The 22,706-nt window shown below is 52.0% G+C and overlaps 6 protein-coding genes and 1 non-coding gene across 7 annotated transcripts; 4 read left to right on the top strand and 3 right to left on the bottom strand.

Moving 5' to 3' along the window:
* Positions 1 to 151: 151 nt before the first annotated feature.
* COCSUDRAFT_48257 (WD40 repeat-like protein) lies at positions 152 to 2,976 on the top strand (the record flags this gene model as incomplete). Its single annotated transcript, XM_005645552.1, has 8 exons — positions 152 to 214; positions 350 to 412; positions 561 to 676; positions 872 to 1,052; positions 1,272 to 1,337; positions 1,543 to 1,631; positions 1,920 to 2,101; positions 2,396 to 2,976. The coding sequence occupies 8 exons, from the start codon at positions 152 to 154 to the stop codon at positions 2,548 to 2,550; spliced, it is 915 nt and encodes a 304-aa protein (XP_005645609.1). The 3' UTR covers positions 2,551 to 2,976.
* Positions 2,977 to 3,753: 777 nt separating this feature from the next.
* COCSUDRAFT_17865 (amino acid transporter) lies at positions 3,754 to 8,042 on the bottom strand (the record flags this gene model as incomplete). The annotated part of the gene is made up of 10 exons (XM_005645551.1): positions 3,754 to 3,884; positions 4,120 to 4,302; positions 4,664 to 4,846; positions 5,310 to 5,462; positions 5,789 to 5,839; positions 6,077 to 6,221; positions 6,582 to 6,760; positions 7,028 to 7,245; positions 7,462 to 7,605; positions 7,834 to 8,042. The coding sequence occupies 10 exons, from the start codon at positions 8,040 to 8,042 to the stop codon at positions 3,754 to 3,756; spliced, it is 1,596 nt and encodes a 531-aa protein (XP_005645608.1).
* Positions 8,043 to 9,485: 1,443 nt separating this feature from the next.
* Positions 9,486 to 12,670, top strand: COCSUDRAFT_17957 (GTPase EngC; the record flags this gene model as incomplete). Its single annotated transcript, XM_005645550.1, has 8 exons — positions 9,486 to 9,591; positions 9,973 to 10,096; positions 10,383 to 10,482; positions 10,683 to 10,895; positions 11,121 to 11,228; positions 11,527 to 11,639; positions 11,989 to 12,086; positions 12,510 to 12,670. Coding segments are annotated over 8 exons (1,023 nt in total), but the record flags the coding sequence as incomplete, so codon positions are not given.
* Positions 12,671 to 13,347: 677 nt separating this feature from the next.
* Positions 13,348 to 13,420, top strand: COCSUDRAFT_t49. Its single transcript has one exon. It is a non-coding gene; the product is annotated as a tRNA-Lys (tRNA).
* Positions 13,421 to 13,946: 526 nt separating this feature from the next.
* COCSUDRAFT_17842 (EXS-domain-containing protein) lies at positions 13,947 to 17,927 on the bottom strand (the record flags this gene model as incomplete). Its single annotated transcript, XM_005645549.1, has 8 exons — positions 13,947 to 14,075; positions 14,990 to 15,125; positions 15,457 to 15,617; positions 15,797 to 15,862; positions 16,057 to 16,182; positions 16,615 to 16,794; positions 17,582 to 17,666; positions 17,689 to 17,927. The coding sequence occupies 8 exons, from the start codon at positions 17,925 to 17,927 to the stop codon at positions 13,947 to 13,949; spliced, it is 1,122 nt and encodes a 373-aa protein (XP_005645606.1).
* A 1,496-nt stretch (positions 17,928 to 19,423) lies between these two features.
* Positions 19,424 to 20,408, top strand: COCSUDRAFT_54105 (hypothetical protein). The gene is made up of 4 exons (XM_005645548.1): positions 19,424 to 19,571; positions 19,746 to 19,813; positions 19,936 to 19,956; positions 20,057 to 20,408. The coding sequence occupies exons 1-4, from the start codon at positions 19,492 to 19,494 to the stop codon at positions 20,080 to 20,082; spliced, it is 195 nt and encodes a 64-aa protein (XP_005645605.1). The 5' UTR covers positions 19,424 to 19,491; the 3' UTR covers positions 20,083 to 20,408.
* A 473-nt stretch (positions 20,409 to 20,881) lies between these two features.
* On the bottom strand, positions 20,882 to 21,061 carry COCSUDRAFT_83517 (hypothetical protein; the record flags this gene model as incomplete). The annotated part of the gene is made up of 1 exon (XM_005645780.1): positions 20,882 to 21,061. A coding segment is annotated over one exon (180 nt), but the record flags the coding sequence as incomplete, so codon positions are not given.
* Between the last annotated feature and the right edge of the window lie 1,645 nt (positions 21,062 to 22,706).

Here is a 22,706-nt window from a genome sequence, read left to right as displayed (position 1 = left end):
GCTTGGGGACTTCCTTTGTGAGCTGAACTTGCTCACTTGCAAACAAAAAAATCATGAGGATCCAGCAAAGCTGAAGGAAAGCTTTGAAGCCAAACCAGGAGGAAGTTTCGATCCCACTTCCCCACAGAGCTGCTCCTTAGACAGATCAAGAATGGCTATCGATCATCCTTTTGCAAGGCATGTGGCCAAGGACGTGGTTGCTCACAAAAAGAAGGTGGGAGTTTGGCATTTTCCAGCCCTTTTAATTGCATTCTATAATGAAGTCTATTGTCTTCCTGCACTGTGCTAGACACTTGCTCAGCTTGGTGTGGTGCTTCATAGAACTCCCAGCGTCATTGTGTTGGCGCAGGTGTACTGTCTAGATTGGAGCTGCAATGGCAAGCGGCTTGCAACAGGATCCAATGACCAGACAGTGCGAGTTTGGAATATTGACTCTCGACACAGAGTGAGCACCCCTTCTCAGATCAAGCCTCATCCTCAGCGTACATTCCCACCCCATGTCCCGGTGGAATCTTCTAAGCTCAACGTCATGAGCTGAGACCTCTTGCTTGGCGCTGCAGGACAAGTCTGAGAAGCATGAGATGGAGTTCAAGCTGTCGGAGAGGCTTGTGTGCCTGTTGTGGCACCCCTCAAGCCCAGACAGCTTTGCCGCAGCGGCGTATGAGAAGGTTATCAGGTGTGCAAGAATTTTGCAGCACAACGTGTTTGCAGCACATCATGTGACATGATCATACCATAGTCATCCACCAAGGGTCGCACCAAACGCACAGAGAAGATGCAGACAGCCTTGATGTATGAGAATTGGTGAAGGAGAAAGCTGGCAATGCTTCACATAGAGTTATCAAGATGAGGTGCATTGTGGGGTGAGCAGAATATACGACACGCGCTCGGGCAAGAGCGCAACACAGATTTCCACCCCCGGAAAGAATCTGTATTTAGCATGGAGCCCACACGATCCAAATCTCATGGCCACCGGCGCTGAGAACAACACGGTCTCCTTCATAGACCTTCGCCGCAACAAAGTGCTCAAGAGCGTGAAGAACAACCAGCTGGTGAGCTGCTTCCTAGTCCCCGTCTACATTGCATGTTTTCACTGCCAAGGATGACTTTGTGCGCCTCTGCACATACCACAGAGGTCGCGCATGCAGCGGTCAGAGGCTGATCTTAAATTGTGCTGTCCTCAGCATGCATGCATGCTGGAAGTCACACCGCCCGGTCGGCGTCGCGAAGTCAATTCAAGGGTCAACAGAGGAACGCTCTGCCTTGTGCAGGTGAATGAGCTGGCCTTTACGCAGGACGGCAAGCTGTTTCTGCAGGCGACTGACTCAGGAGTAGAGGTGAAGATACCCTCCACAGAATGCTGATCCCGCTGTGTCTGCAGATGCGATTTGACCTCGACCCCCGTCACCACATAAAGGATGGCCGGAAGTGGGTGCTAATCGAATCATGAGTGTCTGGCAAAGCTCTTTGCAGTGTTGTGGGGAGTGTTGCATGGCGCAAGTGCTGTAGGTGTGACTGAAGACTTGTGCATGGCCTGTGCAGATGTACAAACTACCAGATCATGAGAAGCTTTCGTCGCTGAATGGTCACACAGGCACCGTCCTCACAATCACGCTCGACAGCCGAGACAGGTGTGCTTGGTGTTTGATCGCATCAGGGTATTTTGTGTGCTGATCCTGATTTTCTTCTGGCCAATCCGCTTGCTTGGCCTTGTTCCTTATGCATCCAAGGGGGCGCATCCTCCTAGTCTGGCGCTTAGGTCTTGCATTCTTTGTTCTGTCACTCTGTTCACAAGCAGCCTCAGGATATCGGCTGACTGAGGACACTTATTCAAAGCGGGCTCCCTTGAGGGTAAAATCATACTTGATTATTGAATTGCGTATTGAGCATCCTCTGATTGAAGATTTGTCCATGTGCAGATATTTGGCGTCCGGCGGCGCAGATGCGATCGCAGCAGTATGGGACCTGGAAACGTTGTCCTGTATTCGCACCTGCACCCAGATGGACGGGGAGATAAAGACCCTGAGCATCAGCCATGACTCGCAGTACCTGGCCTATGCCGGCGAGCAGGACATGGTGGTCATTGAAGCCCTCCAAGAAGGTATGCACTTTATATCGTAAAGCAGAACATGACCAGAACTGAGGTCACAGTATGCGCATGAAGCTAGTAGTAACCAGCCCTGCTTCTCATTACATGTCTGTCGAGCCCTGCCACGTGTGTTGCCTATCAAAACTGCCGGGTCCTGCTTGAATATTGAGATAGCAGGCCAGTTCTGCGCATGTCACCTGCGCATGACTTGGGATAAACATGTGTCTTGTGCAACCTATGCCTGTCACATCGCAGCAGCGTAGAACAGATTCTTTGGAGGGCTGACTTTGGTGTGTAATACCGCAGGCAGGAAGCCTTGGATGGTACCGCTGAGCAAGCCACCCAGGATGATAGAGTCGCTGGCCTGGAACCCCAAGTACCCTGTGCTGGCCATCACCGGCGCCTTCAGCGAGGGGGGCTCCCACAGCTTCGGCAATGTCACCATCTACGCGCCCTTGTGATGTCAGCGCCCTTGTGAAGTCAGCAACGTGATGTCAGCGGCCTGACGTCGTTGCAGCTCAGCACGGCCCATAGCTGAACCATCACAGCATGAAAATATTGGAGAGCGGATCCGTAATGGCACTCGATTGGAGCAGTTGTTCTTTGGAGCTGACAGGCACTGAAAGGGCGTGTTGTGACCAGCCTTTGATGCAGTCCGGTTTCTTACTACATTATTGGAATGAATGAACCACCCGTCGAACGCAATCCTGCCCTTTCTATTGATATAATTTACTCTGTGCTAACTGTTGGGTGTGGAAACCCAAAGAACAATTCTAGAACGAGCTTGACATAAACATTCTGACTTCAATGTCCGTCTATGATACTTCAGTATTGCCTGATGTCAGGCTGTGACCTCCCCTCATTCTGTGTATTGGATTGAGCTGTTGTACTACTGCCAGCTATTTTTATTGTGAGCGCTGACATCATTATCTTCCCAGAAGTCTGCATTTGCTCCCTTTGCACTGCTCATCAGGCCCTGTGACTCAGCGGCTTGTGAGCTGCTGGGTGCATCTGGTCTCCCTCGCCCAGCAGCAGAGCTCGCAGAGGGCATTGGAGCATCCCTTGCAGTGCCTGAGCTCCCCGAAATATTGCCTGCAGCCTGCAGGCCCACACAGTACATGTCAGCAATTGCAGAGTGCAATTGGATCAATGCACAACCAGTTCCGCACAACAAAAACTGCTTGGAACTGGTGTACCAGAAAGGAAACAAAGTGCCCTGTGCATATTCTTAAGAGACTGTTTGCATACCCCATTCAACGGCACACTTTGCTGCGATGATGTGCCAAGCGCTCCAAGCAAGCTGGCAGGCTCCGGCTGCAGTGTCGGCAGGTGCGAGCTGTTCTGCAGGGCGCCCAATTCCAACAAACCCCTGCCCTCATTTCCCTCGCCCTCCTCTTCTTCCCGTTGCCCTTCCCTGCGCATGCAAACCCCTCACATTAGACCATTCGGCAATCTGCCTTGCCCTACACCCAACCACTCACGCGCAGTATCAACTCACAAGCAAGCACTGGACAGAGCAAGCGACTGCAAGCCTCTGTAGGAGGTGCTCCAAATGCACTTCCTTGCACGAGCGTCTGTTGTGGCCTGACACTTGCAGTGCAAAGTAGCACCAAACACATAAATTTAGCAATGAGTGCAGCAAAGAAAAGGAATTCAAGAACTTCTTACTGCTCTTCCTGGCCTTCCAGGGTCTCATAGGAGCCGTCCGCTCTGTGCACGCTGTAGAGGCAGTACACCGCAAGGCTCAGCAGCATCCATACGCCAAAGCGGATGTACGCCTGCCAGCTCATGCTGCCTGGAGACAATCAGGACAAATTTATTTTCAGTCCCCCTCCACCTCAATCCCCTTCCATAATATGGACAGAGCTGCTGACAAAGGCTCCAAACAGACATGTCATTATCTGGGAAGACACTGGCTCCAAAACAGGTCACTAACGCATGCAAACTTTCTCAATGTTCCTCAGCAAGCCGTTCGTTGTTGCCACACATCAGCATGCAGGTGTTGCACCAAGACAGGTGAAAAGACGCACAGATGAGGTGCAGGTTGGCGAGAATGGCGAGGGAGGTGGTGAAAGGGGCGCCGGGCATCTTGAACTTGGTGGGCATGTACAGCGTGGGCAGGTGGGACAGCCACAGCACGGCCGACAGCCAGAACAGCGCGGCCACTGCCACCAGCCACTCCGGGCCGCCCGCGATGTAGGAGATGCTCAGCCCTGCACTCGGCAGTCGGGACCATCAATGACCCCTCACGATGCGCCTGGCCATGCGTAAGAGCGAGATGAAAGGAACGCTGCTCTGCCTTCCATGGTTTCTTCCCAGCTGCAAACGTGCCCTGCACTCTGTTTCAGCTGCTGCTGCAGATTCGTGGTCCTTCAAGAATCTCCCAACCCCGCCTTTTGCACGTCTGACTACAGCGTGATCACGTCTGCTGCTGGCTTCCCATGGGCTTCCGTCCTGTAAACATCTGGTGAGTGGCATTTGACATCAAGCTTCGCAGTATTGGGTAGGACAGGAGGCAATGAAAATATTTTCAGTGCATGTACCCGGGAGAGAGATTTGTAAGGGATTACTAACCCAGTGACAGCGCCACTACAGCGCCCAGTCTCTTGCCAGTCTCCGGCGCGTTCTCAGGCGACTGGCCGGAGCCGGTGTAGCGGCGCCAAATGAGGCCGGCCGACACCGCGAAGAATGCAAACAGCGTGCCGATGGACACCAGCTCCGCTAGGACCTCCAGATCCACGAGCACCGCCAGCAGACCTGTCGTGCATGCATTTTCCAAATTTGAAATAAATAAGAGAAGAGTACTGATCAGGCTTCAGCTGATCTGATGGCACCAGTGCAAACCCCTGAATGCAGATGCAGCAGTGCCACTTTATGATTATTCCTCAATCATACTGCCCCGAGGTAGGCAAAACAGACCTGGCAGCTGTGCCAGCATGCTAATACACTTCTCAAAGTCGCCCAGGCATTCCTGTTCGCAACAACCTTAGATTGGACGCTTTGTTTCTATCCATAACCGCATGGAAACACCCCAGCCAGGCAATCCTAGATTTGCATGTTGCTGCCTGCTCCCGTGAGTGCATATCAAAGTTTCCTTGCAAGACCATAATCCGTGCAGGAGTAGCTCACACACATTTCATTGTTTGCATCTGTAAAGGCGCGCATGTGAGAATTCAATTTCGCCGAAGGTAACAGAATTCGCTAGTGAGGAGTGCTGCACCTGAAGAGACTGATGTGAGCAGGGTTGCATTGACGGGGGTTTTGCGCGCCGCATTGATCTGTGCGAGCCAAGGCGGCAGCAGGCGTTCCCTGCCAAGGGTGACATAAATGCGCGCCTGGCCCATCAGCGACACCAGCGCTGACGTCACTATGCCTGATCAGGCACGGTCACACACCTCAGCAGCCACTCAGAGATTCATACTCTTACGAAATGCATTGGGCACAACAGTGAATACGGATGTCTTGCTTATTCCCAAGTTAATTGTCACCTTCACACTGTCCCTAGAAATAACCAGAAACAAACCTTGATCCACATTACCTTCGGCAAAATTAACTTCTTTGCTTTGCAAGCCTGCTGTTAAGTTTGTCAGCCATGTTGAACACAAATGCCCTGTGCCAGTAGGGTGCCTCCCAAAATTGGAGATTGGTACGGATGCACTGACAAAAGGAGTGGTACTTTCAGGAGATGGAGTGGCACACCTGTGACGGCGCCAAATGAGACAAAGCGGGCCGAGGTGCGGAGCAGTGCGGCTCGCATGCGGCCGTCGGCGGGCGACAGTAGGGACAGGAACGCCTGGGAGAACGGGGCACCAGCCTGCAGGCAAACACGTTTATATATGAAATATATACCTTATCTGCACATACCGGTGACCCAGCCAGTGCACAGAAACAAGCGAAGGATCTCTGAAGCATACACCAGATCTGACCATGCCTCTGACCTGGCTAGCGCAGAGAGAGCGCAGCAGCAAATACATCTGACAGTAAGACACATGCAGTTGGTCAGCTGAGGTACCTGGATGTCCCCGTACGGCACCATTGCGCAGATGACTGCGCTCAGAGCCACGTACAGGGCTGCCGAGATCACCACTGCGCCCACTATCCCCACCGGCAGCGCTGTCTCCGGGTCCTCCACCTGAGCATGCATGCAATAATCCTCACTACAGAGTTTTAAAGACGCCGGAAAAGTGTGGCACGGAGGTGTCAGAATTGTGGCGGACAGTTTCTCACAAACGGGTGTTTGGGGAGTGCATGCATGCTCAGATTTCACTTGTCTGCATGAGCATGAAGTGGCAAGTCTGGACAAAGGTTGCCCGATGGACAATGCATGGCCAATCTCCCTTGATGTGGCGTGCAATTGCCGTAAGCACCACCGCATTTCATTCTTAAAGGTTTCTGTAGCAGCAAGCAGAGTGAAAAGAGGAGAGCAGGGTTGTTCCTAGTTCTTCTACTCCCCTTGGAGCAGTGCCAGGCAGCTTCTGGTGCTGAGGCGTACCTCCTCGGCAACAGTGGCCATAGAGTCAAAGCCGACGAAAGCAAAGAAGACGACGCTGGCCGCGGAGAATATTCCCCTCACGCCGAAGGGCGCAAAGGGAACCAGGTTGGAGGCGTGCGTGAATGGCGCCCCCACAAATAACACGTACATAATTGCAATCACGTTCATCCCCGTCACGACTGCGCCACACACACACACATTCTTATCCTGCATGCTAATTCTACTCATTGGATTGTCACCCAACGGCAACCTTTTATCAAGGGGGTGCACGTTGGTGAACTTTGCAGAAGCAGAAACATTAAATGGCGACACTTGCCTCTGCTACCCCATGCACAGCCACAAAATTACACTTTACAAGGAATGAAAGCTTTTGATATCATTGATTTGACACTAGGACCATGCAAGCAAGCAAGAAAGAGAAACATCCGAGACGGCTGCAAGCGCACCAGAATTGAATGTGGCGCTCTCTTTAGTGCCCAGCGCCAGCAATGTGCCGAGCGCGGCAATCAGCAGAACAGCGCAGATGTCCAGTTTGAACGGGCCGAGGCTTATCAGGGTGGCCTCCGGTGAGAGCCCCACAAGTGTCGCCCCATATGCAGTGGCCGCTCGCGCGCAGACCGCCACGCTCAAAGTGTATTCCAGAATCAGGTTGCACGCCACAATCCTGCATTTGACAGCAAGCATTGAAAATCTCAAGCTTTGCCTCCAGACTATCGCTCTGATACTCCGCTCTTGTCACTACACGCGTACACTGTACCCCAGGGAAATTCCAGTGCATGATGGGATACCTTGGATTGTACTGCACAATTCTGTGGGTGGTTGGGAGTCAGATGGAAGGTCCTGAGCATGGAAAAAAGGAGGTTCATGAGGAGGGGCTCACCAGCTGGCGAGCTCCCCGAAGGTGAGCAAGATGCAGGTGGTGGCACCCCCGGAGACAGGCAGGTCCACTGCAAACTCTGCATAGGCCAGCCCCGACAGCAGCGCTGCCAGCGCCGCTATCAAATAGCTCACCATCACCGCAGGCCTGCACAGGGGCACAAAATCCCACCTCAGGATGTGTTTTGCCTTGTCTTATCATGGTTTTGGGCAACATTAAGACTACACTTGGCGACTTAGGGCAGCGCTGACACCTGGACATGCACATCAGCTCCTTAGAGTCATCTATGCTGGTCCATCGAGTCATTTTTGGGTGCGGTGGTGCAAATGGATCTGGAGAGCATCAATGCGAATTATGATGAGGTCATCTGAGCACCCAGCATGTTCATGTGCAGCAACGCCAGTCAGCACGAATGCCCCAGCGCCCAGGATGGACCCCAGTCCCAGGAGCAGCAGATCAATGCTTCCCAGGCACCTCCTGAGCGGCTCCCCAGCATTGGCCGCCTGCATCTGCTCGTCCACGCTGCGCGTGAGTAGCGCCCTCCTCTGAAGCAGGGACTGTGCAGAACAGCTGTTCTTCAGCATCCTCATAGCAAAGAATTTTGCGGCGAAGACAATGGTTTCATTGTCTTCGGCGCAAACACAACACGGCTTAGAACACAACACTTCGGATTTTGAGGAATGGATCTGCGTGTTTGTCTCCGTGCGATCAGTGCAAGGTATGAAACCAAGAAACTAAACGCATTCAGTCACCATCTACTTACCTTGCTTCTTTGCAGGAAGCTGCTGATAGGCATTTGATGTCTCTTCCCATGAAGGTGGAGAGAGCCTGTGCTGTTAGAATATTACGATAGGGCAGGTGAATGCACTCTTCCCTGCACGAGACATGTGGTGCATTAGATCGAGAACAGCCCGCAATGCTTGCTCAACACTGTAACGAGTCAAAGCAGCCAATTTCGGCTTTCTTCTAATCTACTTACTGATTTGTTGCGTCTTTCCTCTGATGCCCCAGACAATTCGGAACAGAAAAGAAGCCAAGAAAGGCTGCCGAGGCGTTCATTTCCGGAAGGAGTCGCTCATGCTTCCGAATGTGAACGGTTCTTCGATGTCATTCTGTCTTGCATCACCTAAAATGTTTAGGAAACCAACAATTAAAGGATCCAGTCACATCATAACACAAATTTGCCCATTGACAAAGCAAATATGTGCTGATCCTTGAACTCATGGGCACATAGGACTGATTTAGTAGCACACCACGACGATTTCGACCGTACAGATCATTCCTTGGCCTTGTGATTATTTGGTTAAGGCTTTTTTGTACAGGTAGATGTTCCAGGACCATCTAATGTGCACCCATTTTGTGGGACCACTATCATTGGTGCGCCCAGTACTGGTCAGATCCTGGTGTCGCAGCCTTTTGCGGTGCAAGAGTGCCCATTTACAGCTGAGAAATGTTGGGATCCCATCAACATCCCAAACTGGTGCTCAGCAGCGACTCATTTCCCAAGTAGCAGCAAGCCAAGTACAGACACCAGACTCTGCTGACGACAGGCCTACTCAGGTGTATGGTCAGGTACGGATAATCCGATATACATTGTCTGGTCATTTGACGATATAACATTCCTCTGCGACAATCATGCTCACTTATGCATCACATACAAAAGTGATTCACATTGCTGTCTCTGGCAGGTGATGAGTGCCCAGGCGAATTTTGTGAGCGTGGTGTTGGACCCAGCAGACGATCCCAAGTGAGTGCTGTTTCACACCTTGGAATGCTCACCTGATTGCCATCATCCTCACATGCATGACTGACCCTTCAGTCAAACAGCATGGCCATGTCCGGCCAATGAGATAGATTGTGTAGCTTTGATGTGAATGGTCACATGCTGCTTCAGCCACATATTGAGCATCTGGTGTGCTCTGCGGTGGCTTTGAAGTTACGGTCAGAGGCTGCTACAGTCGTAGAATCGAGCATGTGATCCTGCTGTGGGCAGACAGCCCACGGATGGGGAAGGGGGACCAAAGAGGACCGAGCTGCTGTGCACGGTGCGGGGGATTCTGAAGAAGATCAAGCAGAGCGTGCTCGTGGGGGACCGCGTGCGTGTGGCTGGCATCGACTGGGATGACCGCCGGGGTGCGCATGAGTCATGTGTCCCTGTCTTAAGAGGAACAGAACCTACCTGTTTGTTTGGAGCGCACAGTACGGTAGTGAACCTTAGGGAACAAACTTCTGTGATCAAGTGTGTGCATGCCATGTGATGTGATGCCATTGCATTGACCTTGCGCGCAGTCCTGCTTAAAAGGCTAGTTGCCAGGAGAGGATTCTGCCAGAGTATTCAGGATGAGGCGGGACAAACGGCATGCATGATTGCAATGTTTTGGGCAACTTGAACAAAAATGCCAAAGGTGGCAATGGTGCCAGCAGAACACTGCAGATCCTGGTGAGCTCAGACGGAGGCAGACTTGTAGGAGTTCTCAGAAGTGCTCACAGGGATTCTGTGGGTGGTTTCTCCAGGGACGGTGGATGAGGTGCTGCCGCGGAGGAGCGAGCTGCAGGACCCGGCAGTGGCCAACGTTGACCAGGTGCTGCTGGTGTTTGCCCTGGAACGCCCCCCTCTGGACCTGCGCACTGCCACCAGGTGGGCACACCCCATCCGCCTGCCACACGGCTGCGCCATGTAAATAAAGGCAGTACACTTATATCATAAGCAACACAGTCATTGACATTGACAGCCGTTAAAGGGCAAAAGCATCCGTCGGGCCATCCATGTCTTTTCCTCTTGCTTTTTTCCTTATCCCCACGTGTGGGGCAGATTGATCCTTCTTGCAGCGGTGGTGGCAACGTTCTAAAAATGCTGGCCACATTGGTTGGCACTGAAGGGAGCTACATACTTATTTCAGCTGCATGCATTTGTGGGCTTGCAGGTTCCTTGTGAGCACAGAGGCCGCGGATCTGCCAGCGACCGTGGTGCTCAACAAGGCAGACCTCGTGCCTTCCGAGGAGTGCAGCCAAGCCTTGGCAGAGGTGTGCCTGGGCCATGCATGGCACGCGATTGAGACAAACTGCCTTGCAGCCTTCCAAAGCTTGCAAATACAGCAGCTGTCTTATTTGTGATATGATAACAACAATTCAGCATGTACTTTTTCTGAGTCCAGCCAGAATTACAAGACGGTCTTTGGAAAAGCCCGTATGAACTCGTCACATGTTCTGTTGGTGCTGCGCAGATTGAGAGCTGGGGGTATGACGCGATCGCAGTGAGTGCGGCGACCGGGCGTGGCCTGGATAGGCTATCAGAGGTGCTCAAGGGGCGCGTATCCGTTGTGGCGGGGCCCTCGGGGGTCGGCAAATCGTCGCTCATCAACGCCATCAAGCTGGAGGCCGACGCAGCTTCCTCTAGCTCCGCCATGGCCAGTTCTGGCACACCTACTCTCGACAATGTTGCCAATTCAGGCAACAAAGCCAGCTCCAGCGCGGTTGCCATATCTGGCAACGGCAGCTCCGCAGAAGCCGCCAGCAGCGCTGATGTCAGCGTAGAGGAGGATGCTGCACAGACAGCAGGGGTGATGGGCAGCAGCAGGGAAGCTGAGTCTGGCAGGGCAGGGAGTGGAGTGGGCAGCAGGGGGCATGAGAGGGTGGAAAATGTCGTAGAGCCGGTGGAGCAGTGGCGGGGGATGCAGGCGGCGGTGGAGCGGCTGGGGCTGCAACCCGTGGGGGACCTTACTAATCTGGGGCGCGGAAAACATACCACCCGCCATGTGTCCCTCTTAGAGGTCAGTCTTTCATCTGTCATCATAGTGCTTGTCGCAGATTCAAGATACTTGTCTTTATCCTCCAAATGCAACAAATGCAGGCATACTGTTGCTGTGACACACAGTGTTCCAGCGCATGTATGGTTCCTGGAAGGGATCGGTGCAGCTTCCTGACAAGTAGATTACGGCGCTACTGCACGACGAGCATTGCAGTTTAGAGTGCTTGTCAACCCAACCATTTTTTTTGCGAGCCAAGCCTATCGATGCTGCACATAACAAATTTTGCTTGTGCTTCATGGCTGCCTATTCCTGCATGCAGGTGGCGGGGGGCCTGCTTGCGGACTCGCCTGGCTTCAACCAGCCCTCGCTTGACGATCTCAATGTTGCCTCGCTGTCAGACTGCTTCCCAGAAGTGCGCGAAAGGGCCGAGAGGTGCATATGGCACTTTCATCGCATCTTGTAGAACTCATGGCACAAGCATGAAGGGACCTATGCAAGTGGTCCCATACCAAGTGGTTGGCGCTGTGACGTATTGGCTGCCTGGAGCAGCTTTTCGCTCATTGAGGTGGAACTCCAATAATTGCCTTGATCAAGCGAAGTACTGCTAAAGACAGCCAGTGCATCATCTGATTTGGGTAGGAAGGGTACCATTTTTGATGCCCTCAGGCTGCCCTTCTGCCATATGCAGATGCAAATGTGAGGAAATAGCCTAGTGCATTCAGGCTGTGGACTGTTGGCGATGTGCAGCAACACTTTCAACAGCTTAAGTGTGACCGTGCAGCTGCGCGTTCAAAAATTGCCAGCATCTGATCGAGCCCGGCTGCGCGGTGCGCGAGGACTGGAGCCGCCACGAGCTGTACGTGGAACTCCACGAGGAAGGTGCGCCAAATTTCTCAGCAGGTCTCAACAGCAACAGCTATGGGGAGGCGTTGCAGGAACTGCAATTTAATTGCGTTTTAACGATCATGGTACACAGGATTTAGGGCAAACAAGGTCTGCTCAGAAGTAGATCAATGCAAATCCCTCTGGTGCAGAAAAGCTGAAGTCTCAGCGAGAGAGAGAGGGAGAGAGAGATTACACTTTTTCCTACAGATATGTATGCCGCAATGCAGCCAATCGCAGGATGTTGTCTTTGAGGCACAAAGGGTGGTGGGCAAGCTGTTTTGCAGAGAGGATATCCGTTAGGTCAGTTCATCCACGGTGCGAGTCACTTAGCACAGCAAAGGGTCGTTTACAGAAAATTGCCCGTTCCTGCACATGGACTCATTGATACAGACGACAGCGGGTGCATGCATGCTGCAGTGAAAGCCGCAGAGGATCTGGCGCGGGTGCGCTCGGCCAGCAAGAAGCGGCGCGAGGGCAGCGTGCGGTACAAGAGTGCGGCCGGGGGTGTGCGCACGCGTGAGGCGCTGCTGGACATCAAGAGCCACCGCCGCGTCAGCAGGCGCCAGGTGAGCCTCTGAGATAGCGAACAATCTATTTGTGGTGCTGGAACCACCCGTGTCCGCCGTTCAAGGACGTACAATTCTGCTGCCGCTTTCTTGCTTGTTCTTTGATAATTTTCTATGGCTAATCGATTGGTATCATGCACAGTGGCCATTGAGAAACGCCCCGATCGAATCTTACGAGCGTGCCGCTTGCCTGTTCGCAGGGCAGGCAGGGGCTGCAGGATCTGCTACAAGAGGCAGAACAGGACGAGTGACAGGTTTTTCGCTCCACAAATACCGATCGCCGGGGTAAGGGAGCACCAGAGCGGTGTGGGTGACCGATCTGTTTACGACGGTTATGAAGAAGCACAGCGACGCACGTTCCCCAGATCACCGAACAATTGAGCGTCGGCTGGAGAACCTTTGATGAATAATCGGAGAGGTCCTGTCAACAATCATAACTTGAATCCTTGCTGAACGCTTTGAATATGATCACGACCGGCATGTGCTAGCCCGTGTACTTGAAAGCATAGCGGCCTACAGGACCAGCCAGGGCATGCTTGAAGTTGTATGCTGGATAAAAGGGACTGTCTTTTGCAATGTCGGGCGCCCTGTTGCTCAGAGCTCGCTATTGGCGTGGCAAACGCATATTCCAGTGTTTGGGTGTGATTGTGCGATCCATATAAGCCTGGAAATGCCACTTGGTCAACTGGGCCCGGGTAGCTCAGTCGGTAGAGCGCAAGGCTTTTAACCTTGTGGTCGTGGGTTCGAGCCCCACCTCGGGCGCACGAATTTTTTTAAATGCATACTGTTACTTTTGGCATAATGCATATTGACGTCAACATCAATTTCGAGTAAAAAGTCCTGCGCAGCATACTGATGTTGTGAGGCCTTACAAAGCTTTAGCAGCAGGCTTGAGCCGCTCGGAGCTCAGGCACCACCGTGACGATGTCAATATCACATAATACACTCCTGTCTTTCTCCATTGATGCGATGCCAAACATTCCCTTATACTAAAAGTAATGCACTTGAAATGAATGCATCAGCACCGCATCAATTGCAATTTTCAGATGGATTACTCATCTGAGATATCTGCTCATGAGCATCCGTCCCAGAAGTTGGACACATCTCGAAGACTTTCCAAGCGTCTCAGCAAGCTGTCAAACTCCAAGCAACGACACACTGGCCACGACTCCTCCCCATTTCCAGGCCCCTGCCTATTCAGCGAGAAGTTGAGAAGCAAAGGAATGGGTTCAGGAGGTTCTCCCTTCTCACTCTAATTGTTGTTAACTGTTGTGAGCATTGCATAAATTCAGGGTTCCCGGGTCCTCTCGGGGGCGGCTGGCGCGGGCACGAGCTGGCCGAGGTCTGGGCGCGCATGCTGCAGCTTGCGCAGCTCCACCTCCACGCGCACCGGCACCCACTGGAACCGCCGGAACGCCTGTGCGCGCCAGGTATGCACACGCTGGTGAGTAAGGGCATGTAATGTAGCAGAAACAAGTACCGAAATTTTGGGGGTGTATACGCTTACGACGAGGCGTCTTTCTTGATCTCTAAAGTCAAAGTTGCACTTTGGTGTGTATACACAACCAAAATTGACGAACCGACCACCGAGTAATGAGTTGTGAAATACTGAACGAGATGGAGAATAACTCGCCGTTTTAAAAAGTTATGGGAAGAAGGATATACGGATGCAAGGTCTTATCGATTCTAGAAATCTCAACCCTCGCCGAGGCAATCGGTTAGTCATCGGGAACCAAATGCTAAGGATGCTAAGGATCCGCTTCAGAGAAGCGTATCCAAAAAGTGCGGTGGAGATGCAAGAGAAGACATGGATGGAAAGCAATTTTCCAGGTATTGCTCAGCACACCTAGTCCTTAGGACTGTAAAGAATGCAGCAGTTGAAAGCACATTTCATTGAGGAAGCAACAATTTGCGCTTATTTGGCTGGCTTGACAGACTGTCTGTAACTGGTCGAGACTTGACAAAGATGTGCAAGTCAGCAGCATAGGTACAATCACTTGCAAGGATAAGATTAGAGCCAGAGGTGGACAGCAAATTGGCAGCCAAGAGGGAATGCACGGGCTGACGGCCAATCCCACAATGGCATGCAACAGCAGTGCAGTCTCAATTCGCGTTAAAAGGGGCTGAGAAAACACTGGCAAAGTTGCTTGCGATGATGTCACGGCTTGCGCACAGGGTGCACCTCGAGCAGCAGCCTCGACTGAGCTGCACAGTGAAACCACCTGCCTGTGTGTGAAGATGCATGCACACGCGCTAGCTCTTGCAGAAGTACCTCTGCTTAAGGAAGTCTCCTATTGTGTTTGGCAGCAGTTTTTAAAACGCAAAGCGCACCTCCAGCAGGGTGAAGGCGAGGACGGTGTCATGATTGCGGCGCAAGTGCGGCGATAGCTTGTAGGTCCAGGCCAGGCGCAGCAGCAGGTTGGACGCCATCAGGTAGTAGTAAAACGCCTTCTGGAAAAACAGCTCGCTCCGCAGCACCGGCTTGGCCATGCCGCACCGCCGCTCGCCTGCGGTGCACCATTCATAATTGAGAGTCCCGATTTTGAAATCCGGATTGGGATGAAGATGCACTTGGCTACTCGTGTCAAACAGTCATCAGATGACTCCAGGCTAGATTTCTTCAAGTGCGAGGCGCATGTCACCGTGTAATCTCCTGGCTGTGCAAGGACACCACAAGAGGTAGTGTCAATGGTTTGATGATATGCACCGGTATCTCTTCTTGCCAGAGGACAGCAGGGTCGTTGCTGCAAGTCAAAAGTGATGCACTTTTTCATACCGCTCAAAGGAGCTCTGCAGACAAGGTTTTACAGCAGTGATGCATCTCAAGCACACCTGGGGCGGTGAACCACTGGATGTCCCAATCGCGCTCGATGTCCCAGTAGTAGGAATAGCTGGAGTTGATCAGCGCCGACAGCAGCCACATCGGCTTGTAGAAGCCGTGCCACTCCTCCACAGGGACCTGCGATTTGCCAAGACAGCAAATTCAAGATGAAGAACCCAACTTCTTCTGCTGCAAGCAGGGCACGGTCCACAATGCCAGCAGCATCAAACAAGTGCATGCAAGAACGAGTGATACCCTGTAAAAGGGCCAGGAACAGATGAATAAGCACAGAGTAGTTACTGGGCAATATGCATCACCTGGTACTTCATGGCTGAGAAGAAGATGACCGGAAACGCCGTGGAGTATTTCAGCGCATTGAACAGCTGCACATGCAACCAAACATCAGCTCCATTGCAGAATAGGTGATGTCATCATCACCCCTCTTGCAGACTGTGCTCATCAATGACAGAACACTCATGAGAAAAAGATGTCGTTGAGTGATCAAGTGTGACAGGCAGAGCTGAAGGTTAACAAGGGCAAGGCAAGCAAGAGATACGACGGGAGGTCACAGGATTACATTGGTGCGGACGCCTGTGTCGCGGTAAACTCGTATGCACTGGCACAGGCGCCATGCGTACGGCAGCGCCAGCCCCAGGGGAATGATCCACGAGCTGCTGCCGCACACCTGATCACCAGACAGAAACTGCAGTAAAATACTGCACAACAGCAATACTCTCTGCAAAGTTCCAGAAGGAGAACTGTAGCTTTGAAGTGTCTTTTGAAACCAACATCTGCTCTGTGATGCAGTGATACTGTATTACTGTGCAATGCTGGAGTCAAAAGATGATCCAAACTGCTTGAAGAACAGTCTCTAGCAACAGGAAATACTGTTCCCGAGCTGCATTAAATGGGATGCTGGGAGCGTTGCCAGTCTAGGACTGCCCAAAAAACGACGGCGACTTCAAGTCTGCAGAAGCTTGCTCTACTCTCTCTCTCTACCTCTATCTCTTTAAACATTTTAGGAGGCTTCAGGCCATGACAAACCACCACCCGGGACGCCAAGTGCCTCTGAGGCACTTTACATGGCACACCCGCACTCCCAGCCTTGCCTAAAGATCTCATCAGATGCGCGCACCTGCTCGGAGGCGTGCGGCTGCATGACGGGCCCGGCCAGCAGGTGGCAGAGGGCGCGCTCCAGGTCCGACAGCGCCTTGGCCAGGGACGTGAGCACATCCGCCAGCAGGAAGTCCGCCCATGACACCTCCCTCACCGGCGTCGCCACCCGGTACAGCGTCCTGGCAAAGAACTGGCGCGTCTCCTGGGCGCACGAAACAATTCCATCTCTTACGCTCTCTTTTGGGGAATTAAACCTGACTGGATGACCCTCTTTCCTGTGTGAAAAGATCCAGATGCCGGCAGAGCCCTGCTCTTTTAAAAGGGGTGACGACAAGGGCAAGGGAAGTCTTGGGGAGGTGTGCAAAATCGCTGGGACCTAGCCGAGTGCGCAACCCTCCTTTTACAATAACCACGGTATCATCTGCCACCATTGTCCGCTCTTCCCTTTTTATGCTGAGGGGCATCACTTTGCTGCCAGTCCCCAGGCAGGATATCCCAAGCACTCCGGATTGACATCGCCAGGAACATCTAATTGCACACAGCAGCTTTGAAGGAACAGGTGCTCGAGGGCGCTCACCGGGAAGAGGAAGTTGATGGGCAGGGGCAGGAAGAGCAGGATGAGCAGCGCATACATCAGCGGCGGCTGCAGGGAAGCTGCCCACAGCTGCCCCAGCGCGCAGTGGTACGTGAAGAGTGTCGCACTCGCCAGCAGTGCACACGTCAGCAGCGCGGTCGCCTGCCATGTCAGAATCAATGAGGTCAGGGGTACTTTATATTACTGGGATGTTTTTAGCATCCCCCTGATAAAGTGGTGAGCAGCTAATACCGTAGTCACCCTCAGGAAATATGGCTTTGAGGAGGCATGCACATGGCAGCATGCATCTGACATGAATGACAACACATCACCAGATTACAAGAAGGGTGATGCAACATTTGAAGCCCCACTCTTAACGGAAAAATTTTGAGATTAAAAAGAATAGGACTACAGACATGCTCATGACGGAACATGGGCAGAGCATGCAAACTGTCACAGTAGGTATGTCAAGCAATGCTGCCCCTTGCCTGGAAGAGCTGGCTGCTGCTGCGCAGGAACTGTTGGTCGTGGGGGCTGAAGCAGACTCCATAGGCGATGCGTTTGCGCTCAAATATCCTCACGTCGATCGCCCACAGCCACAGCATTGCCAGGATGACCAGCAGCGGCTGGTAGTAGATGTGGAAGAGCTCCAGATGATCCTGGCTGGCTGTGCGCAGACAGGCCACGATTGCGTACGCTGCCAGCGTCGCCCCTCCTAGAACTCCCACTACAAATGTGCGGTCCCACTGCGCATGCATGCGCCAATCCTTTGTATATCTGTTTGCAGTCTCTTTGTACACCCCCTCTTGAAAACAGTGTAGAAAGCATTGTTGGTCCCGCAGGCATCTGGTTAATTTCTCTTTGTTTGGCCCTCCTTGGAAATGGTGAAGAAGGCATTGGAGATGCTGCAGGGCATCTGAGCCAGCTGATAGAGTTTTATCCAAGATCTGGACTCAGTGGCAGTAGGCCATTGCATGCATGTCTATTCCTCTAGGTGCTGGACGACTGACAAGAAACTTCAGATGTTGCACATGTTCTCCTATCAACTGACGCGGCTATTGTCATGTCTCTGCATGAGGGTCCGTCATTGCTATGTTCACACTCAGCTTGCAGGGGTTGGCACCGCCTAAAAATGAAGTGAAAACATCTTGCATGGGAACATGCAGCGGTCCTCGCAGCATGCATAGGAGACATCCGGTGCAAATGGATACCTGTGTCGACTGCGCCCGAGCTGTTGCCGAATGGGGCTTCACCACGTCATGGTCCATGTCCAAGCCGCTTGTGCTGCAATCCCACCAACGATTTACTTATCATCTTGCAGCAGCTTTCCTGCATTTTTTCCTGCCTGGTCGTCACTGCCAGCACATTGACAAGGAAGGGGACAAGGTCTTGCAGAACCAGCATGTAATGACAGGATACCAAGGCAAAATGGGCAATATATTTACAACCTCAAGCCTCACCTTGCATGCGCAGCATTGTGATGGCGGGCATGGCGTTCCATGCCCGCCTCTGTGTCCTTTTCAAGATCCGTCTTGGCTCGGGCACGCGACCTTGGGGATTGCACGGTTTCCAGGGATGCAGAGGGCCTGCTTGGGCAGACAAGCGTAAGCACTAAGAGCCCTGAGCCCTGAGATATTCTATGCAGTAGTTGTGTTGAACATCGCAAGATGCATTCAGTCAAAGAATGGGAGCAGTGACAGCAGAAGACGGATGCATGCAGGTTGCACGAGACAAAAATCCGAAGGGTATCTGCCATCACGCACCTCAAATCCATGCACCTCGCGGTGCCTACAACCTTGGATAGTTATAAGGTATTGCCAGGATAGTCAACACACAAGACCTGCCCTGCCAACCACCACCAACAGTCTCGAGCGCATTTCGCTCAGACTTAGACTTATTTTGCTTGATGAAAATCAGTCAGGCCAGTTCAGGGTTGGTAAAGATATTCCTGGCACACAAGCCGTTGCGAGAATTCCAAGAGCTCAGCTGATGCGAGCATTAGGTGGGAGATTTTGCAAGTCAAGTGGACTACTCGCTATCATCCAAGACCGTTCCTTGATAATAAAACACTTAATACAAAAGCATCGTAATTGTACAGATTATCCTTTGACGTGCGTGTTCAGATGCAATGTTGGGCATCAAGTCGAGTCCAAGGCGCAAATTTAATTTATCATTCACCCTGCTGTTCCTATCAGAAATCCCCTGACGAAGGAGAAGATGATTTTGGTGTTTGTTGCACCATTTTTTGTGCGTTCACATTAGATACCAGCCTTGAGGTGTGATCAGGCTCGCAGGGAGAGAGGCTGCAGCGCGGGAGACGTCATGTCGTCGAAGGCAGCTGCCTTGCACCACCTAACCACAGAGAGCACCCTGACCACAGTCACGAGGGAACTGAAGTACTTGTGAGTGCATCTATCTTATGCTGTTGGTATTCAAGCAAGAGCTACTGCCTAGATCTGCTGTCTCAAGTCACAATTGCACCTTCCTGGATGGAGCCTAAACCTACACGAGGATGGAAGCTTTTGAGAAATTTTCGCATCTTGAAGGTACTTCGTTTTACGTTGGTGCAACTGCAGGTGGCCCTTTGTTGCGGGGCTCGGCGCCTGCGGCTACGTCTTTCTGAAGGTTGGCCTGAGCGTGACTGGTGAGTGCACAGTGATCTATCTCAGCCTGATGAGCTCATTTGCGTTGTATCAATAATCAAAGCTTGTGATTAACCTGCAACGAGTCGTCTTCCAATACCGAGGGTTTCCTTGTGCTGTGCAGACGAGGACGTGAAGAACTCAAGTGAGCACCCCCTTCACAAACTGTCAGTCAGCATTAATGCTATCGTTCTTCATGATTGTGCTGGACTGAAAACACTTCTGAGGGTTCTGTGCCACTGCAGAGTTTTCCAACCCGAACAAGCACTGAGATGGCCCGCTTGGACACACATGCATATGCGCTGCATACTTCTGCAAGACTGGACTGAGACAGATGACCGAAGCTGTTTCTGTCGGCCTGGCAGGAATGTCAGCATGTGTTCAGCAGCTCACTGTCTCAGGAGAATCAGCGAGCCAGCAAATGCTGTGCAGATCTCGGAGGCGTGCACAGGCTTGAATCAAGATTTTTGATGAGCAGGAGAATTTCATGGTTTGAGGGAATCTGATGCTGCGCTAGTACAGCTCTGAACAGCATGAGACAGTTCTGCCCTTTTTGTGTGGCAAGAACTTCCCAGATGTAAAGGACATTGCAGGGAACTGAGACATGCCCACTCATGCTTGTACCATGCCTACGGTATTTTCTGCGTTCTATATGCCCTTCCACTTGATCATAAGCTGCTGCTCACGCTACCAGCGGTGTTTTCTGCTTCCATGTGGCACTGGAATCCGAATTACAGTATCGTTTGCATGAGTTACATATCCACACAATTCCAATTGAAGGCCACGCAAGGCCTCACCAGGACACACAGCATAAATAATTCTGAACTTCATGAACCTTGATAAGGTTACCAAATTTGTGAACATCTTGCAAGGCCCGAGTCTTCAGGACTGATACGTTCTAGCTACAGCCTGCCATACCATGCGTCAAGCCTCCCTTCAGTGTTCCGCTCTCATGTGTGATCAAGCATGTGCACAGCGCCCTTTCTGCATTCAGCACACCAACATGCGCAGCACCTATCATATTAATTTGACACAAGCGGGGGCAAAACAAGCACATCCTCACTGTTGACACCCAGCATTGCTGTCACAGTGGAGGAAACAAATACGTAAAGGCCAATGAGGGCTGCAATGGTCAGCACCGCTGAAACTGGCTTCCTCAGCAGTCCACCAATCGGCTTGACTGCTGTGTAGGCCGTGCCCAGCAGCACAGAGAAGAAGTAACTGCCATAGCGCCCCACATTGCTCCAGAAATCCTCCTGCAGAAGGCAGACAGTTTCCTTTAGCTTGACTATGAAGACACAAGTCCCATCCCTTAACACCAGCTCAGACATTGATCACACAGGACACATGGCAGATGAAGCATATTGCAGCACTTCTTAATATCCATGCAAGTGCAGACTCTGGAAGTGCAACTGATAGCCCCAAGGCAACGTGTGTCACATGGAGCAGGACAACGATCTTGATCTTGCATGCAAGTGCAAACTCATGTAGAACTGATAGCCCCAGGGCACGGCGTGTCACATTATAATATGACACCTCACAGGACAGAGGTCCGCACATTCTCTGCAAGCTGGTTGAGGTCTGCTGCCAGAGGGTGGAAGAGCGGTGTCTTGTCCGAGAGGTCTGCTGCGAGCGCCTGATCTGGCGAGCTCAACCATGCAGCTGCCCCTAGCAAGAGCAGCAGCGCACTGCCTTCCCTGCTGAACACACTGGATACCAATGCTTGCCGCATGATGCCTAGTCCCTTGAGATTGTGGTCACTATCTGTGTGCTGTGAATGCCTGGATGCACCGCCTGCAAGCATGTGAACAGATCAGGTGAGACTGCACTGCCAGATCAAGCACATTTATTGCGATATGGCACCTCTTTCAAACGGCTGGAAGAACGACGATGAACAGGTTAGAAGGATTTGCGTGTGTTGCTTCTAATGCAACGAATGTGAGTGCAACGAAAATGATGGAGGTTCTGGTGTTGGGATGGAGACAATACCTGCTCTGCATACCACTACTGTGCCTGTGCAAGCTGTGTTCCGCAAATTAGACTGCTGAGATGCTCTGAGTGGCCCAAAAGAGAATGTTGGGGCACGCGACAATGGCACTCGCGAGCAGCAATGTTTTGCTTGAGTCTCGAAAGGCCTGGACGTGCTCGCTTCACACTGCAATGATTGCATCACACCTGCACACACTTCCCAATCGCACGAAATACAAGTTTACGATTTTCTCTAGATGTTTCTGCAGAGGTTCAATTTCCTCGCCTGAATGATAAAGTCAAGATTGGATGGATGTCTTAAATAGGATCGCCGTGCAAACTTCGATGGTGACAGCTGCAGAAGCTTCAGGAAGCTTCTTTCGCCATATTGTTCGGTAAAAGGGCAGAGGAGGCCAAAGAAGCATTCTTAACAGGAGTTCTGTAGCGTCTAGCAGGTAGTGCTACCGGGCGGGGGCATCATTTTCGCTTATTGGTGCTTCAAGCTGACGTGCGAGGCAGCCCTTTCTCCTATCTTTTAGCGCTCGCTCTGCCTTTATGTCTGCATTCCTCCTTTGCAAACTTGACATGCTAACCGGAGCTCAGGTTCTGAAGCTCCAGAGTGACTGTGTACACATTTGCATGCATCCAATTGTAATGCCGTGAAGGTTGCACTAGCAACTCCAACATGATGCTGGCAACATATGCATGCATGCCAGTAAGTCCACCGCTGAAGGCAAGGTTTTGCATTCGTGCTGGGCCCAAGGCTGCCTGGACCATGGAATGGCCCGGCCACTGGTAAACTAATTGGCAACTGCAAATTTTTGCAAACAAACTGGGTCTACGTAGTACGGTATACCTTTGCGGTGCTTGATTAATGCTAGTCTAAGCCTGCAGCTGCTTGGTCTCAGATCGTCTCGGATTCATCTG

This window comes from Coccomyxa subellipsoidea (genome assembly GCF_000258705.1).
Source record: "Coccomyxa subellipsoidea C-169, whole genome shotgun sequence".
NCBI classification, from domain to species: domain Eukaryota; kingdom Viridiplantae; phylum Chlorophyta; class Trebouxiophyceae; family Coccomyxaceae; genus Coccomyxa; species Coccomyxa subellipsoidea.
Note: the sequence above shows the minus strand (reverse complement) of the source record. Positions and strands in the feature narration are given on the sequence as shown.

Bases quoted from the DNA above. Each gene is read 5' to 3' on its own strand.
- COCSUDRAFT_54105 (XM_005645548.1), top strand. From the start codon at position 19,492: ATGTCGTCGAAGGCAGCTGCCTTGCACCACCTAACCACAGAGAGCACC. The intron at 19,572-19,745 runs GTGAGTGCATCT...GTGCAACTGCAG, and splicing joins ACGAGGGAACTGAAGTACTT to GTGGCCCTTTGTTGCGGGGC. The intron at 19,957-20,056 runs GTGAGCACCCCC...GTGCCACTGCAG, and splicing joins CGAGGACGTGAAGAACTCAA to AGTTTTCCAACCCGAACAAG.